Below are 18,638 nucleotides of genomic sequence, written 5' to 3' on the forward strand. Positions count from 1 at the left end.
GCGCTTTGGCAACGCTGGATGCAGGGTGTGTTGCGTAGGGTTCAGTAAGCTATGATCCAGTGACTGTGGAAGTGTTTGTAAATGCAAGGTGGTCGCTTTCAACATCTCCTCTAAAGTGAATATTTCTTGTTTATGTATGTACTGGCTCTGTGAAGATAAATCTGGACATGAAACATAGAGAATGAAATTATTGTGTATAGCGTAATGTGAAATCTAGTATAGCCTACCTATTGTGTTTTATGTACCTCATGGAATACAGACGATGTTACTGTATCACTATTATTTTCTGTTGGCTTTATTTGTGTCATGGACGAAATAAAGTGGTCGTTTATGTCTGTAAGAAGTTCATGTTATGTCTTAAATAAAGGCAACAGTAACAGAAACAAATACATAAGATACCGCATTGTGGAGGTGTATATTGGATATAGTTTGATGCTTTAACTGAAAAAAAAAAAACTGTTTGGTGCGAACAAGTCTCTAAATCCACGAGTCTGCATATTCGTCTTACTTTAATTATTCTCTTACGCTCATCTTACTCTCATTTTGTTCGTTATGGCTTGCTGCCTTTGTTAGGGGTTTACATCATATAACGTCCATTCAAGTTCATTGTTGATCCGTGCTAACCCTCTGACCGAATGTGCTGATCTACTCCACCGGTTCTCACTGAGCTAATGCGACAGCTCCAGCACAGTGCAGAGTTCATGCTATCTATTTTTGGCCACACTGCACGCAGTTGCAGCGATGTCAGAGCCTCGTTTTTTTAAATGGTATTTCTATTAAACAAAATGGCAGGAATAGGTTTTGCTACATAAATTTTTATCTTGATCTGGGACGAAGAATCGCATACCAGCTGCCAAATGCGGCATTTTTCCTGTACCCTATGTAATATATGTGATATCGATTCTTTGGCAGTGGTTTGTGACTGGTTTCAACTGAGAGTATTGGACATGTCATAATTTATTTATTGTATAGGCCTGTATTGATGACTTCCCATTACTTGAGTTTTGTCAACAGAAAATCTCCAATTACAGCACCCTAATGAAACCAGACTTACGTGCTGTTAATTTTCTTGGGATAACAAATGATTTAAAATTGTCTTGGGATATTCATACAGAGAAAATTTTAGGTAAAATTAGTACAGGTGTAGCTACACCTTCGTGTTACCAGTGCTATTCTTCTGCTCACACTTGTTTATTATGTCTTGATTCACAGTCAGACATGATATATCTCCATAGGACTACTTTCAGCTATGAAAGGAATAGGCCTGTATTTAAATTACAATGGATTGCAGTGAGGATCTTATGTGGTACAGCACCCAAACCTCATTCCAATCCCAGTTACAGAGAACTTCAAATTATGACTCTCGCGTGATTGTTTTCTATGCAGAGCTTAACACACATGAAAGGGAAATATCATAGCTACCTACAGCAAGACATGTGTCATAACTCGTAAGTATAATACTAGTAACACACGGAAAGAGCAAGAACTGAGTGCTTATGCAGTATATAAGGATTTAACTGTGGCAAAGGAGATATTTTGGTTTGCAACCCACATATTAATGTGGTTGTAGTGTTGGATAAAAGTACTTCGTCTTCAGGCCACAAGTGGCCTACCGGGACCATCTGACCGGCGTGTCATCCTCAGATGAGGATGCAGATAGGAGGGGCGTGGGGTCAGCACACCGCTCTCCCGGTCGTTATGATGGTATTATTGAGCGAAGCCGCTACTATTCGGTCGAGTAGCTCCTCAATTGGCATCACGAGGCTGAGTGAAACCCGAAAAATGGCAACAGTGCATGGCGGCCTGGATGGTCACCCATCCAAGTGCCGGTCACGCTAGTGTTGGATACATAACCCATAATTCACGAGGTGTGGTCTCTCAGACCGCCCGAAAATTCTCGAACTCGCTCTCCAAGGCCAGTTGTGGTTGAATGCTTCTATACTCTCCCAACCCTCCTTAAATTGCCAAGCCTGTGATGTTTTGTTGTCGGTTGCGTTATCGCCTTCTGTGTTTATTGTTAACACGAGTTGTTGATAGGTGTTGGAGTCTCCTAGAATACGCCTCATGAACTACATATTTGTTTTTTTCAGTACGGTGCTGCACGGGGTAGCCTTTGTGGTCTGGTGCACCTTCCACGGTTTGTGCAGCTATCCCCGTCGGAGATCCAAATCCGCCCTTGGGCATGGGTGTGTGTGTTGTCCTTAGCCTAAGTTATTTTAAGTTAGATTAAATAAGTGTAAGCTTAGGGCCCAATGACCTTACCAGTTTTTTTCCCATAGGAACTTACCACAAATTTCCAAAAAATTTCAGAATGGTACTGTATAGTTCAAAATGTGTTGGCACAAATGTGTTATTTTTAACTTTCCCGAGTTTGATGAAATTGTTAGTCGGTCTATGGAGGAAGGTGTCAGTGATATGGATCAAGAAAGACGCGAAAAAGATGACGATTTTACATTAGCCAGTTATCACAATTCTGTTATCGAACAAAAGTATCATTCAGAAGAAGAACTTCAGGAAAGTTGTGATGAGGATCTGTCTATTTCTTCAATGAAATACTTAAAGTGTCTGTTAAAATGGAATGTGTTCTGAGTGGTGATAAAAATGTAGTTCCCAGCAATGAAAGTCAGTTTGACAAACTTTCTTTATGTATCTAGCGGGTGGAATTTTTATGCGCAAATTGAAACTCTGGAATTTAGTTTCATTCGGAAATTTATTTGCTACAGAGCTTGTATAATTTTTCAGAATGTAAAATTCAGTACTCTAACAGTCCATTTATGAGTACTATTTAAAAGAACCACACAAAATTACGTGCTTTGTGTGATAAATAGTAAAATGCTGCAGGCTTTGTTTAGTGCAATAAAATAAACTAGAAGCATTTAAACAACACTTAAATAATTGTTAAAATAAATGTTACATTGCATAAATTAAAAATGTCAAATGATTTGTGCCTTAAATCTCGATTTAAACATAGGGGTTCCAGAGACCCCACCTCGATACAGAAAAGTCGTCTCGTGAGTTAGGGGTTAACATGGTTATAATCCATATTTTATTAATGACCGTAAATTTCTTTTATATGTGTTTCATATCAATAATAAGTCGACTTTATGAAGTTGTTCATTATAAATAAGGAGTTATAGTATTTCAGATGATCGCTGACGTCTCTGCAAAAATAGTTTTTATATATGCATATGATCACTGCAACGTCATAGAAACCAAGATTATTCTATAAGAATAAGAAGTTAGAAACGAACCCATATGTCCTGTTACACCTATGATTATCGATATTACATCACAATATATTTACAAAGTTCTTTGTCTCAGAAGGGATAGTGTTTTGCTATGTTGTTTGGATGAGTTGTATGAAGCGGGTTGTTTATTTGAATCGTGTACACGTGTTCATTATCTTTTGTGGTTGTGTGCTTGACAACAAAATGGTGATGCGAAAGTCTTTGCAAGGCTACAATGGTTATCTTTGCCGTCATAATTGGGGGCTGTTACTGTTTGTTGCTGGTCGGAGAGTGTGTTAGTGAAAGATTCATATAGTATTTAGAAAATGAAGTTTCTGCGAAATTTAAGCAGAGTATTACCCGGAAGTGATGTAAGTTTGCAGCGTGTGCGATAGTTTTATAATTTTTTAAAATGTACGGAAATATGTTACGACAGATGTTATGCCATTACTTTGCAGTCTAAAAAACCAAAATTTGGAATAATATGTGATATAGACGGTGTAATAACTAGAGGAAGAAATGTGCTGCCAGCAGCGAAAGCCGCTTTCAATAAACTATGTGATGAACGAAAGAAACTAAAAGTTCCAATTGTATTTGTGACCAACGCAGGGAACTGCCTTAAAAGTACTAAGGCCGGACACCTTACGAACTGGCTGGAGTTAAATGTAAGTATTTCGCCACAAATGTAATTCAGATAATCGTGCTTAAACTGAATGTAGTGTGAAAAACGAAACTAAAGTGTATGATATTTATTTCGTATATTTTATATCAGTAAACGAACGTTATGTCCTTGAAAGCCTGTCTTTGGGTACATATGTAGGTGTTGTACATCATAATGCTGGTTTTGTGTAGATTGCCCTGTTGCGTAGCTCTAAGGTTTTAGCATCATTATTAATACACTTGTAATGAATTACGTTGTTGTCCCCTAAATAAACAGACATTAGGCCTTATTGTTTTGTGGAGGTAGTACAGAGAGAGATCATCGTGTACTGTTGCTTAGAACGGTCAAATGAGATAAATAAATTGCAGTGGGACGTTTTGTTATATTTTTAATACTTGCAGTAATTCTTCTTCAGTTACTACAACAATGATATTTAGTTTTGAGGTGCGAATACAAGTAGTGAAAATTATCCGTAAGATGAACAGCAGTTGAGTATATCAACATTAATTCAAGTGCATAACCACAGTATCATACCTGGAACAAGTGAACTTTTGCAACTTGCGGTTTTTGCGTGACCATGTGTGTCAAAGTTAACCCTAGTAGTGTACACCTTTGAAGCTGTCACACCAGTTGTACACAAGGATCACATTGGCTCTCAGTTATTTGATGGAGACATTAACCGAATATAAAATATTTTGTAATGAAATTGGTCGCTCCTGTACTAAGTGCATTTTATTTCACCTCTGCCATGTACTTTCTCAGTCGATGTTGGTATTAATGTATCCAAAATTCGAAACTGTACAAACGGTCATGAAGGATTTTTTTCAATGGTGAATCTTGAGAGTAATCCGTATCTAAATACTTTATTTGTAGTTTAATTCAATGGAGATGCTGTTCGTTTAATTCATTTATTCACAGATACATTCTTTCATTATTTCCACACTCTTGGAATATGGACTACAATGATATTGGCAACTGGACGATATCTTCTGTTAGCGAGAGCCCTGTTACAGCAATGACAGTTCTTATCTCGGATGGCTGTACTTTCTTCATCACTGTCTGAAGATTCTGCAGATTGATTAGTTTTGTCGTTATGACTGCTGCAGGAGCACCAGCTTCACCATCACTTTCATCAGGATGATGATTGAATTTCTTTAATAATGCTTCCTGTATGGCATCCCCTGTTAGTAAAATGTCCCTTCTGCGCGTCATTTTCACATAAATGTCCTTAATATCCAGAGATAGGACAGTTACACAGGGTCACAGTGACCCTTCAGAAAGCATTTCTATCAAATTAATTAAATAACAAAGTCTCACAACAGTGAATGTCTGTCCTCTACTAGGTCTCACTCAATGCTGAATTTACATTGGTGACAGCAGACTGTTTGTGTGATGGCACATGCACAGTAACAAACAAAGTAAACTCTGTGGTCAGTCTGACCCTGGTGTACACTTCTAGGGTTAACATGTGCTAACCTTATTGTTAGTTATTAACTGCAGAGTATTTTGCTAACCATTACTGTGTGTGACCAGTACTTAGTTCCACCTGTTAGTGAGACTATGTGGTTTACATTTGGAGAGAAACCTTAATGTCCAAAGGCTGTGTCTTATAAGTGCAGCCACTTTTCTCAATTTTGTGTTGTCTTCATTCCTTGATAATTTTTACACATTGTTACCTCCAGTAGATCTGTGTCTTTCATTTTCTTTCTTGTCCGCCCACTGATTTTATTTACAATTTCTTTTCATCCAGTATATTCCATAAATAGTTATGAAGTTCCATAATTGATTTCTTTCAAAACATTGTCATTGAATTTTGCTTCTGTGCATCTGGTTCAAGATAGCATTCTCCAAAGCCACATTTCAGTTGTTTCCAAGTACTTTTTTGGCATTCAGTGGCTTTCAGATGCGTGCAAGAGCCCATTGCAGATGAACATCGTGACAAATTATATTTTACTAAATGACTTGTTTGCTAATTGCTATCTTTCTTAAATAAAACGCCTTCTGATCTGTGTTTCTGTTTTTGATTTAATTGCAGCAAGTGTTATCTTCTGTAATTAATGTGGTTATTAACTAAATGTGTCAACTCTTTGTATTTTACTTCATTCAGTTTTGATATTGAGTAACTTTGTCATCTATGATTTGCCTACTATCTTTTTTACTATTTTAAGTTCAAACTGTTTCAAATTTGTTAAATATTTAGGCTGTCTATTATAATCATTCTTTTCACTGCTAGTATCAGTAGTGACAGCAATATTATTTGCAAATCTTATGTGGAGAGCAGGAATTCTGTTTCACCTTGGTTCCAGGTATATTTGGCTCGAAGATCTTCTTAAAGCTTATTCTAGGTCCAAATGTTTAGGGTTCCATCCCCAGTCAGACCTAAGATTTTTATCTGTCACTTATTACTTCTTTCACTTTTGGCAATCGTTGTTAATGTGAAAAATGTCAAATTGTGACCTATGATCAGATGGGTAAACAAGTTTGAAGGTCAGAGGAAGGCAATGGCAGGCAAAATTGCACTTACAGTGATGTGCAGCTCTTGCATTGTGTGGGGATGTTGGTAATTTGTTGATGGTGGTTGTAGCAATTCAGTATATGGTAGCCAGTGGGAATCACCGAATCTAATGATTTCTCCCGGGAGAAGATAAGTTATGAATTGATTACATAAAATGTCTGACAGGTAGAAAAGCAAGTTTTAAGTGTAATTTTCTAATTTAAAATCATTTCTCCTGGACGACCTTTTCTATTCCATTAATCATGTATGCAGCACAGGTGGTCAGTCTGCCTGAGTAGTAGTCTCAGAATTGTAGTAACAGGCTATTAGTCTGTTCTAAAACTTTCATCATGATCAACAGAGCAGAGGGAACATTTCAAAAGATCTTCTCTTTCTATATTCACAAGGAGTTGCGAGTTACCACTGGGTCCTTAAAAAAGTGTTAAACGACTTCACAATGGAGCACTTATAGCTGAAACTGCCACGTCGCACTAGGTAGGTAAGCTTCTAGGATGCAAGGCCTTAGGTGACTACCCTTTTGTGGCTGAACAACATGACACCCTTAACTTCAGTAAAGGTTTGGTTACCTGCTCCAGTATAATGGAGATGGACACGGAGGAATTATGTGAAGAATGGAAAAACATGGATGTCACAGAAGAGCAGAACTACATAAGGAGAGTCAACAGCACATTTTAATCTTCAACACTCCAGAAGTAAATGAACATATTCTTGCAGGTTATATCTGTATTAAGGTTTGACCATTTGTTCCCAGCCCAATACAGTGCTTTGAATGCAAAAGATTTGGTCATACTACCATAACATGTAATGGGAAGGATATGTCGGAATGTCTACTGGTCATGAAAAGGTAGTGAAAATGAACAGATGGTCATGAGAGTAATGAAATAGTAACATGACTCCTCAGTAGCTGACATAGTGAAGAGAGAGTATTTTAAATTTGGGGAATATTCTGTAAAACAGCTGAAACGGTTCAATCTTAAGGAGGACAAACGATCACTTTCTGAGGAATTTGCAAAGTGCAAACCTTGTCTTCATTAAGTTCGTACAAAAGCTGTTATGCATGTTTCATGGAAATGCTACAGTTGAGAGGCTTTTCTATTAACAAACAGTTGTTACTGTTAAATTTAACATTTGACGTCAATTTTATACTTTCATAATTGTTATCTTAAGAAAAAATGTAAGTTTTGACTACATTACTATGTTAAAACAATTTTTATTTTAACTGATGTAATGATAAGTATATCTGAAAATAATCATGACCCATCCTAGGTGAGAGTTGAATGTTTCTATAACATTTGATGAATGATATATGGTAGTACAAGTTATATATAGTTAAATTATTCATATTGATATACAGTTTAAGTGATAAAAGAATTCAGCCATCAACTGGCTTTTGGGCTCATTAAAAATGTTTTTGTTATTTTATTTTCGAGAAGTCTTGCTTTTAACTAAAGATGTTACGGAAAAGGGCTGAAAAAGTCATGAAAATTGATAGAAACCTTGTCTATATGGAAATTCTGAAGGTCCAGCTCATGAATCAGGCAACTTCTGAGCACGTCCTCTGAAATTTATAAACTGCTCCATGATAAAGCAGTATGGAGCAGTAAGTGTGCTGTTTGTAACCAGGAAAGTAATAATTTGCCCAAGGGAGAGGGGGGTGGGGTGGAAGCTGCACGTGACTCTGAACCCATTTGAAAGCTTTCAGCAAAGGACTTGGAACATCATCTTCGTACCACTGCACACATCAGAGACTCACTAAGCCATCCCCTCTACCCACACAATCAGTGCTGCCTGTGAGGAAAAATGCCAAATAAAAAGCCATTCAAAATCAAAGAAAGTGGCAGCTAAACCATCATATCAGTGAGCAGTCACCCTTTCCAATGGTGATTTCACTGTCAAGGGTATTGATATCCGTATAGGGGAACCAGAGACCCAGACACCATCTAATGCACCCCTCTGAACTCTCAGGTAAAGCATCACCACTGTGGGAGAAGAGAAAGGACAACCATCGCTAATCACAGGCTCCCACAGGGACTTCTGTATTGCAGTGGAGGTTAAATGGATACCAGCTGCATTTGGAAGAATTGTAACTCTTGGTCCAGGAGAGATCTGTGTACAAGAAACTCAATTTAGTCACAAACTCACCTGCTAGGGGCTACCAGCCCTATGGGAATGTCGATCATACGAGGAAGGCAGGGATAAGGGTGGGATGCCTGTTTTCATTGATGACAGATGTCACTCTTCTGCTGTTCCTCTTACCAAGGTCAGACAAGTAGTTGCAGTGGAAGTTCTCACACCAACTAAAATCACTGTGTATTCTTTATATCTTCCACACTGTGATCTGTTGGCTGCAGGTACACTGACAGAACTCTTCTGGGTATTTCCTCAACCATTCCTCCTCATGGAGGCTTCAGTGCAGACAATGTGCTGTGGGGCTTGACTACCCTCTGCTCCAGGGCTCAAAGTATAGAGTACCTTGTCCATTCAAAGAATATCAGCCCTTTGAACTCTAAGTCAGATGCTACACTTTTCCACAGCTACAGGGTCGTCTTCAGCCATTGACCTTTGCCTTTGCTCCCCAACTATTACAGACTCAGTTTAGTGGGAAGTGGCCACAGATTTGCAGTCCAGTGACCACTTTCTGGCATGGATTCTTCTGCTGACTTGGATGGTGGTGGTCAGGAGATTGCAAAGGTGAATGGTTCAAAGGGTAAAGTTGCTGCAGTACAGTCAGCAAGCCATTTTGAAACAAAAGGATTGTGTCCAGGAGATGATGGACCATATCATATGTGAGATCCAATGAGCTGCCACAGATTCTATTCCTCTGTTTAGTGATCACGTCGAATGACAGCCTGTCCCTTGGGGGGATGATGAGTATATATGACGGTAGTATCTGTTCCCGAAAGAACAGTTACCGTGGATGACCATGCAGCTTTGCTAGAAATGAAATGATAATTAAATGGACACCCTAGCTGCAAACAGGCGTTGATGTACTTCATTGGGGACATGTTGAAAATGTGTGCCCCGACTGGGACTCGAACCCGGGATCTCCTGCTTACATGGCAGATGCTCTATCCATCTGAGCCACTGCGGGCACAGAGGATAGTGCGTCTGCAGGGACTTATCCCTTGCACGCTCCCCGTGAGATCCACTAGGGTGTCCATTTAATTATCATTTCATTTCTAGCAAAGCTGCATGGTCATCCACGGTAACTGTTCTTTCGGGAACAGATACTACCGTCATATATAGTTAAAATATGGCTTCCTGGCCATTGACCTTCTTGTGCGAATGCACGCGCTATGCCTGAACTCGTACGAGACTTGGTAGATTTATCTGCCACGAGTAATGAGTATGATGGGCAAATGTCTATTAGGCGCACTACGAATGTAGTGGTGTGGACATGTTGGGAATGTGGATCTCACAGGGAGCGTGCAAGGGATAAGTCCCTGCAGACGCACTATCCTCTGTGCCCGCGGTGGCTCAGATGGATAGAGCGTCTGCCGTGTAAGCAGGAGATCCCGGGTTCGAGTCCCGGTTGGGGCACACATTTTCAACATGTCCCCAATGAAGTACATCAACGCCTGTTTGCAGCTAGGGATGATGAGTGTTGCTCAGTAATCAGAGCCAGGTGCACAGCTTTGTGTAAAATCAAATGCCATCCAACTACAGAAAACCTTTGGTCCTTCAGTTCTGTGAGAGCACAAGCAAGATACATGATAAAAGAATGGAACAGGAACTCATGGAAGGAATTTAGAACTTCTGTCAATCAGACAACTTCCATTACACAAGTTTAGGAATCAATAAGGAGGATTTCAGGCATAGTCACTGAAACTTCCCTCACAGCCATGTTGAGAAATGGTTTATCGATGGATGCACCTAGAGACATTACTCAGGCTTTAGCCGAACACTTTGTTACCGTTACGGTGTCATCCAGACAAGCTCCTGAGTTCCAGACATTCTGTAGAATTGTAGAGATGAGAAGGCTTTGCTCCTCCTCATAAAATGAGGGGATCCACAATCTTCTGTTCTCCATGTGGGAAATGGAGTCTGTTCTATCCACAGCCAGAGGCACTGCTCCAGTGATGGGTCAGACTCATTATGCCATGCTCTGTTATCTTTGCCCTGGACTCAAAGGCAAGTTCCTATCTTGTTTTAGACAGACTAGGTGCGGTGGACAGTACACTGCCACTTGGAAGGAGGAAATATTAATTCTCTTCTGGAAGCCAGTCAAGGATCGTATCAACCCTAGCAGTTACTAAAGTGTAGCCTTACCAGTAATATGGATAAGACTCTCGAGTGATTGGTCACCTTGTGCATCATCTAGCTTCTTGAATCCTTATGTCACCTGTGCTATTCCCAGTGCAGTCTCAGGTGCAGTCATTCTGTCCATGACAACTTAATTCTACTGGAGACGATAGTACAGGAGTTGTGTCTTTTGCCAAAACCATTTAGTCGGTGTATATTTGACCTTGAGAAGGTGTATGACACCACTTGGAGGTACAACATCCTTCTCCAACTTCGTGGTGGCTTTGTGATCTGCTGTTCCTCCGATCATACAGTGGCAATGACCATCAGGAGGCTGGAAACTTTAACCACTAAAACTGGTTTTAGGATCACACTAGAGAAGGCTATTTGTCAGGTTTAATCAGGCTTATTGAGGTTTTAAGCACCTGAACTCATGATAGGGGAAAGTATTTTAAATTTTAAGGACAATGTGGACTTATTGGGCCTGACATTGGACATGTATGTACCTGAAAGGCCTGCAGATGAAGAACATCAAATCATTGAATATTCTGAAATGCATCAGTAGAACCACTCCTGGTGTGGCGGCACCACCTTGTGGTGCGACAGGCCCAAGAAATCTTAGCGTTACCTCAGTCATTGGCATTTATTGTGGCAGTCCATCTCAACTTTGAGCGGCTGCTCAGGAATTGACCTCGTGCGTCCAAGCCATTTTGATTTCATTCTACCCACTTCCTTGCATATCTGGATATATCAGGCCTCTGAATATTCAGTCACAAATGGAACAAATGGCTGCTTTGGTGTATTCAGATGCCCAAAGTGATTTGATGCCTGACACAGTACAAGATAATGTGTACTCCAGATTACTGTTTTACAAATATGTTTTCTTAGATTTTAAATACATAACACAGTTTTCTTGTTGTATATATTTACGGATTCCAACAAGGGAGTGCACTCAGTTGCTAAGCTGTTCAGCTGTTTTCCTGATAGGGTCCTCCAAATATATGTTCTTGAATAATTTATAAATTATGATAAGGAACTATGCAGCAATATGACGGATGGTACTGGAGTGGATTTGGTGGCATCAAAGTACAAAGTTTCTCATTTGTTCTGACTTGTTGAGTGTGCTAAAAGTGGTCCACCGCATGATCCAGTAAACCAGTTGATTCATGTCCTCTGTGACACCCTATAACAGATCCAACCCAGAGACAAGAAGGTAGTCTTTTGCCAGGTACCTGTGCACATTGGGATACAGGGAAACAGCACGGCCCACAAAACAACCAAAGAAACATGTAGAGATGGTGTTGTATGTCAGTGTGCCATTTCTGTGCATGCTGACATCTCATTGTCTGACAGAAGAAGAATGCATCTAAGGGTAAGCAAATGGTTGGAAGTGATGAGTGACAAACTGTGGTGACTCAAATTGACCATGCGGGTATGGTGTACTTCATTGTCCATCAACACATGGATATTTCCTCTGGCTAGAAGATCCCCACCACTCTGTGAAGTTTTTGGTGTGCCACTTTCTGTTTAGCATGTTTTGGCTATGTGTGTGTTATATATTGACATAGGGACAAGCATCAATTAGGCTGAAGATCTGCCCACCATCCTTGCCAATGCCAACACCAGTGTAACACAAGTTTGGAAATGTGCTGGGGAGGAGAGGTCACTGTCCTGTGACTGGATACATAGCCTAGGCAGTTTACCATTTTTATTATTTGATTTTCAGTGTCATAGCTGAGTATATCAAGATGGCAGAATTTTATAATTGTTAGGGGCCTTTAACTCATTTAAGCAACTCCTCTTGTGGGACAGCTTTTGTATCGACCCACTCTCCTCCACCCATGACAGTGGCATGCTGGCACTTCATTAGGGTGCTGATGGTGGGCATGATGTTGAGCACCCCACAAACATCATGAGTATCATCAGGTTAAGTCCATTTTAGCATGTCCATATAGTGAGATTGAATAGCAGGCAATGACCACAATACAGGTGGGCGCTGATGATAGCCTGTGGTGACATCTTATCCACTTCGTTAGGGGCGCTGCTTGCACTGGCCTAGAGGGGTGTGTCCATAGGGCTTCCATTGGTTTGTGGCTGTGACTGATGTGTGGCTGGCTCTGGTGGCAGTACTTTTAATGTCTGGTATCAACTTTGGAACTATGACCTGTGCAATGGGGCAGTAAAAATAAAGAAGTGCAGTTGCAGCGTTCACACGAATGTGCGTATACAAAATGTTGTCAAAAAATGTTATTGCAAATTTAGGCTCTCACGTAAGTCTCAGGGGATGATTTCCACACTTGGTGCATTAATACGCTTCGACACCCGCACATTTGTTATAGTTTTTGAATTAATTATTCACTCAGACATAAGTACAGTTTGTGCTAGGGAACAAGAATTAGGCGATTATTATACTAAAATCAGTTTTTCATGACACTGTTCAATCACTATTTATCGGTGTTGTCATTTTCTTTCACACAATGAAATTAGCACTGGTGAGATGGTTTACAGTTTTACTTTAATAATAATTTGACTCCAAGCCCCCAGTAGCAGTAATGTAGGCTGCTATAATCGAAAGTCATTCAATCAATTTGAACAGAACCAGAAGTCCCACTGTCCTCTTTGTTTTAACAGTTTTGGCGCGAAATCACAGTTCGCCACATGTTCACTTACGACGACGTATACCTCGTAAATCGCACTCACACAAATACTTGTAGCACTTCCAGTTCACCAAATTATATACTTGCACTATTAAACAATACTCTTTGTCGAAATAAATCAGCGTGAAAAAGAATTCTCAAATGACCACATGGGCCACCCTCCAAAACGACTGACCCCTGGCCAGCCGCATTAAAGGTGATAGCCCCTCCACACTCGCACAAGCATGGTGACCAACTCAAAAGGTCTACTGTCACCTCTGCATTGTTAGTAATTAGAATCGAGGAGATCGCAGGAGTGAGGAACTGCGATGTTAACCGTACATCTGGGTAAGGTTACCCATTAATACGGGTGATAGAAGTGGTTGAAAAAGCTTGACAGAATCAAGCTTGAAAGAAGAGCAGTTTTTAAGGGCAGAGGGGGAAAAAAGTGCCAAGGGCAAAAAACCTCTGTGACAGTGTCAGGTTGGGTAGTAAGGGCAGTAGCAGTTTCTTGCTATCTGCAACAGATCATGCAAGGTAAGGTTATGTTAGTAGTTGGGTATCATGCATCAGTACCATAGAAGCAATGCCAGATTGTCATAGAATGATCAGTCCTGTCAAGGAGGTGAGCGCTGCTGCTGCTGGCGCCGACGTCGTCTCCTGGGCCAGCTGCTGCTGCTCCTCCTCCTCTCTTACTGCGTGTTCCGGTTGCTGCAGCTGCGCTTGTATGGATTCTCCTGGACCTGCTGCAGTGGCTTCGTCCCTGCAACAAGGAAATTAGTGCGGCAACACGTGCGTTGCCATTACACCCTCTGCTGCGCCGTGTCGTCAGTGATTTGGCACAGCCTCATCAGGCTGGTTGCTGAACAGCAGCAGCCTGCCGCCATTCGGTGTCGTCCTCCTCTACTCCATGGCGCAGCCCTGCCGCATCTCAGCCTTGAGCAGCTCTGCTTGTTCGGTGAGCTGCGCTGCTTGAGCTTCGGAGATGTGCATGCCACTTGCTCACGCAGTCACGATAAGGTCGCAGGTTTGGCAGCACAGAGGCCTTGGGCGAAGACTGCACACAGTTGCCTCAAGGCCTCTTCCTTCTCTGCAGCCACGGCGGCTGCGAAGGCAGCCCCCTCTGCCACCATGATGGCTTTAAGGGCTGCTGTGGCCTCCTTCACGGCGGTGCCGAGTTCGAGGCCACAGTTTTTCTCGGGGGCACGAGCTGCATCCCGACTGCCCGTTTACGAGTGGTCGTCCCTGCCCCTGGCAGGTGGAGCTGCTACTGCGTCGTCCCTCAGCTGCGCCGGGCTGGTCTGCGCCCTACGTCGTTTCCGACATCGTCTTCTCTTCTTCAGCTGCGTCGGTGCAGCCGCGGACGCCACGATGCCTTCGGCCTAGTTGTGGCTTGAGAAACCGGGCAACCGCACCAGCTGACGACGTGCAGGCCGCCACACCGGATGCAAGTCGGCAGAACATTACTGCCACAGTTGCAGGCGTGGCTGTCGTGCTCGCCTGAGCACTTAACGCACCGCACCGCGCTGCATTGCGGCAATACTTCGCGGCATGGCCCTCGCCCTGGCACCTGAAGCGCTGGGGCTGGAGGTCCATGGCGGTCAGGAGAGCTTCTGTTGTAACCAGGAAGCCCAGAAACTTCCGCAAGTCAAGGATGTCGCTCCTGCCGCCGGCCGTTTGCACGGTCAAGGCAGAGAGCGGTGCCGGACTTGTGGTCCGGTTGTGCAACCTTGCGGTTGCATTACAAAACCCGGCTCGCAGCAGCCCTTCCTTGACCGCAGCCTCGTCACAGCACCAAGGCAACCCCCTGAGGAGTGCCTTGGTCGTCTTCATCCTTCCTATGGAAGGTGCCTCCTCACGCGCCAGCGGCGCGTCAACAATGTGGGCGGCCACAGCGACCTTGATCGGCCACTTTTGTAGCTCGAACGCAGATCAGCAAGTCTGTATCGACAGACTCGTAGACCACCTCATTCTTAGGGCAATTCGTCATAGTGTCGAACATCACTGTCCACCAGCCTTTGCACTTGACGTACAAAGGGGGGACAGGCCATGACTCGTCTTCTCGGGAATTCCTTGCTTGGTCGGCAGACTCAGTGAGTTGCACAACCGAAGTACCCTTCGTAGCGGCAGGTTTCCTCTGCGTGTACTTTTTTCCCATGCTGTGGGGCGCAGAACACGACACTCTGCAGGCGTTGTGATAACAACACATGACAATTAGCTTCCCATGGTGCCCACAGCACAGAAGCCTCTTCACAAGCTCTCAACGGCCGAGTAAGCGTAGTGTGCAACACAGCTTGCTTATATAGGCTCCGACATCAACCCCCTCGTTATGCAAGTACCACTCTCACCAGTTAAGGTTACAAATTTTGATACATACGTCCCTCGACAGAAATAAGTACTCCATTGGAACCTCGCTAAAGAGTACATCTTATTTACTATATTACATTAATTTCTAGGATTATTCTATTGCCCATAAATCAAGTTTTAGTTTTTGCAAAATTTCACCACTTAGCACAGATTTGTTTGTTGACATCTGTGCTGCAAAGTTTTAACATAGAACTGCATATAGCATCATTTTTAGATGTAATCTATAGTGATCTACACACTGCGCTGTTCAAAATCTTCATATCTATAATAATTAATTAATTATGGGCGATAAATGTTAATAATAATTTGCAAACAATGAAAACTCTTGCAAGTTAAGTATATACTATAACTTAACTAGTTTAAAATATGTGTGATGCCACCCAAAATATTATATAGTGCCGTTCTTTACGTCATGAATTTTCTATTGAATTTTATAAACAGTTTTCCCTCAAACTTTGCTTATTGCTCTTTGTGGGTTTAATTATTTATGAATCTTATTATATGACTACGGCACTGGATCTGCTATGACGAAACGTTTTTAATGAGTGCTCGCTCATCCCTGTAAGTTGTTATTTACTATTTTTATCGATCTTTCAGAAGGTGCATATTTCTGACCACAATCCACTGCCGCATCGCTCTTCACTGTAAGTTACATAGTTTTCGCGTAATGTGCAAAAAACCAAACAACGCCCCAAGCTGCAGGCCACGTGGTCGCCCGGCCGCTGAGACCGACTGTTGCAAATACCGCGCGGGCACAGCACATGCTTCCACGAATCGCACGCCGTGTAGCGCGCTTGCTCTCCACAAAGCAATCCTTGCATACTAGAAACATCCATCTAGTAACGGGGATTTGTACCGTCACACCTGACGTGCCTGGCATGCTGTCTGTGACAAACAACATGTGTTATTGATCACTATCTGCATGAAACAGCGTGATATCCTATTGTTCAGCCAAGATATGCCGAAGTGCAAAGTATTGGCAAACCACAGGACTGTGAACAGCTTTGATAGTATGTGCCCAACCAGTGCGGATATACTGCAGCATAACTGTGGTTTGGGATACACAGCCATTGCCTGTGCGATCCGGTGGTGATAGATGGTGATTGCACATCAATGTGGAAACAAGAGTCTTCAGATGCAGCAAATACTTCATTGTTGCCGACTATTAACTGAGTGAGGGTGTGTCCTTTGGAATGTCTTGCTGTTGATCTGTACATGATTTCATAGTGGTAAATTGATAAAAATCAAAGACCAGAATTGCAGCTTTTACACAGTGCATGGAGGAACTGGCTTGGAAGGACTGAACAACAACATCAGTGGCTTGTGATCTGTCACTAAGTGGAACTTCCATCCATAAAGGTACAGGTGGAATTTTTTCACAGCTTAGATAATGGCAAGAGCCACCACCTCTAGCTGATAATAATTGCACTGAGCCTTGGTCAAGAGCCAGGATGCAAAAGGAATTGGTTCGACCTTATAGCCAATTCTGTGTGAGAACACTGCATCAGTCCCATACGAGGAAGCATCGGCTGCTAGCATGTCTGGCTTAGCGGGGTAAGAATGAAGCAAACAACTATCACTCAAAAAAGCTCCCTTCAATCACTGATAAGAAATTTGACACTGCTGAGTTCGTACAAAAGGAACATTTTTCTAGTATAGCGTGGAATTCACTTATGTTACAAGGCACTGGGAGGTCACAAATTGCAGTTAATTGAGACTGGGGAGGATGGATGACCTGAGCATTGATGAGATGGCCTAGGTATTGCACTGGATTTCAGTTTGAGAGAAAGAAGTCTGTTGCACTTGAGACCATCAGCAGAGAGAACTTGAAATAAACTTGTCAGATTAGGAAGATGTTCACCGGGACAACATCCAAAAACCACATTACCATCTAAATAGTTTGTGCACAAAGGCACTTAGCAGTCAGCCGATACAGATATCTCTGGTAAATAGCAGGTGCTGAAGCACTGTCAAAGGGCAAATGCAAAAGCTAGAATAGCCCTACATGTATATTGGTCACAAAAAAATGTTGAGCCTGTCCATTCAGCGGAATGTACAAATAGGCATCCCGTATATCCATTGCAGAGAAGAAGCAAGCAGCTCCTAGCGTATCCATCAGTTCATCAATCTGTGGTAATAGAAATGAGTTAATTGCTGTTCAGGGACCCACAATTGATTTGAAATCAGCAAAAAATCTCACGTTTCGATACAGTTTCCTGATGACTGAAAGAGGAGATTTTCACCGACTGCCTGCTACTGGAGCAATTACACCTTTGTCCTGCCAATTCAACAATGTTTGCCTTACTTGATTTCTGATAGCCTGAGGGACAGGCCATGCCCAATAAAATCAAGGTTGCACATTTTTCTTCATTGGTTGCTTTGCCTAGGCTATCTTGAAAAAGTTCATTGAATTCTGCACAATGTTTTGAAACACTATCTTGAGGTACAGAAGAATTAACAGAGAGTACATTGTCCTTAACGTGCACCCTGAAAAGATGGAATGAATTCATATCAAAAATTTTTTGACTGTCTTTTGAACCCAATACTGTCTTCGTGACATTGGGAAAAGCAGCAGGCAGGCGGCAAACACCAAGAACTGGGGTGTCAATGTACATTGTAAGCTGAGAGAGTTGTCTGTGACTTGCACGATGTAGTCTTTCCTCACAGTTGATACATGTGCTGTTCAAAATTATCACTGAGACTCCTGAAAGTAACTACATGCCATGTTGCGATTAGCAATCTGCAAAATGACAAAAAGTTTGTTTGCTTATCGGTGAATAGGAGAAGAGTTCTGAGAATTCTACAACCTTGACGTGGCACTATGACTAACAGTAGCTGACTTTGAAAGTACGGCGTTGGCTTTCATAGACTGATATTTGGACTAAGGAACATACTGCTTGTGGGACTTTTGCTTTTGCAAACAGACTGATTGTACATTACCTCAATGGAAACACATTGCATCAAGACGGGCAGGCCTGCAGCTTATGTGA

The 18,638-nt window shown here is 42.0% G+C and overlaps 1 protein-coding gene and 1 non-coding gene across 2 annotated transcripts in view; both read left to right on the plus strand.

The window, feature by feature from the left end:
- Positions 1 to 3,348: 3,348 nt before the first annotated feature.
- The window catches only part of LOC126184729 (haloacid dehalogenase-like hydrolase domain-containing 5), a 105,694-nt gene continuing 90,404 nt past the window's right edge, over positions 3,349 to 18,638 (plus strand). Inside the window, exons 1-2 of the mRNA XM_049927266.1 lie at positions 3,349 to 3,598; positions 3,686 to 3,892. Coding sequence (XP_049783223.1) covers positions 3,554 to 3,598; positions 3,686 to 3,892 — 252 coding nt within the window. The 5' untranslated portion in view covers positions 3,349 to 3,553. The remainder of the gene's footprint in view (positions 3,599 to 3,685; positions 3,893 to 18,638) is intronic.
- On the plus strand, positions 9,869 to 9,943 carry Trnat-ugu (transfer RNA threonine (anticodon UGU)). Its single transcript has one exon. It is a non-coding gene; the product is annotated as a tRNA-Thr (tRNA).

Source organism: Schistocerca cancellata, chromosome 4, assembly GCF_023864275.1.
Source record: "Schistocerca cancellata isolate TAMUIC-IGC-003103 chromosome 4, iqSchCanc2.1, whole genome shotgun sequence".
Classification (NCBI taxonomy): domain Eukaryota; kingdom Metazoa; phylum Arthropoda; class Insecta; order Orthoptera; family Acrididae; genus Schistocerca; species Schistocerca cancellata.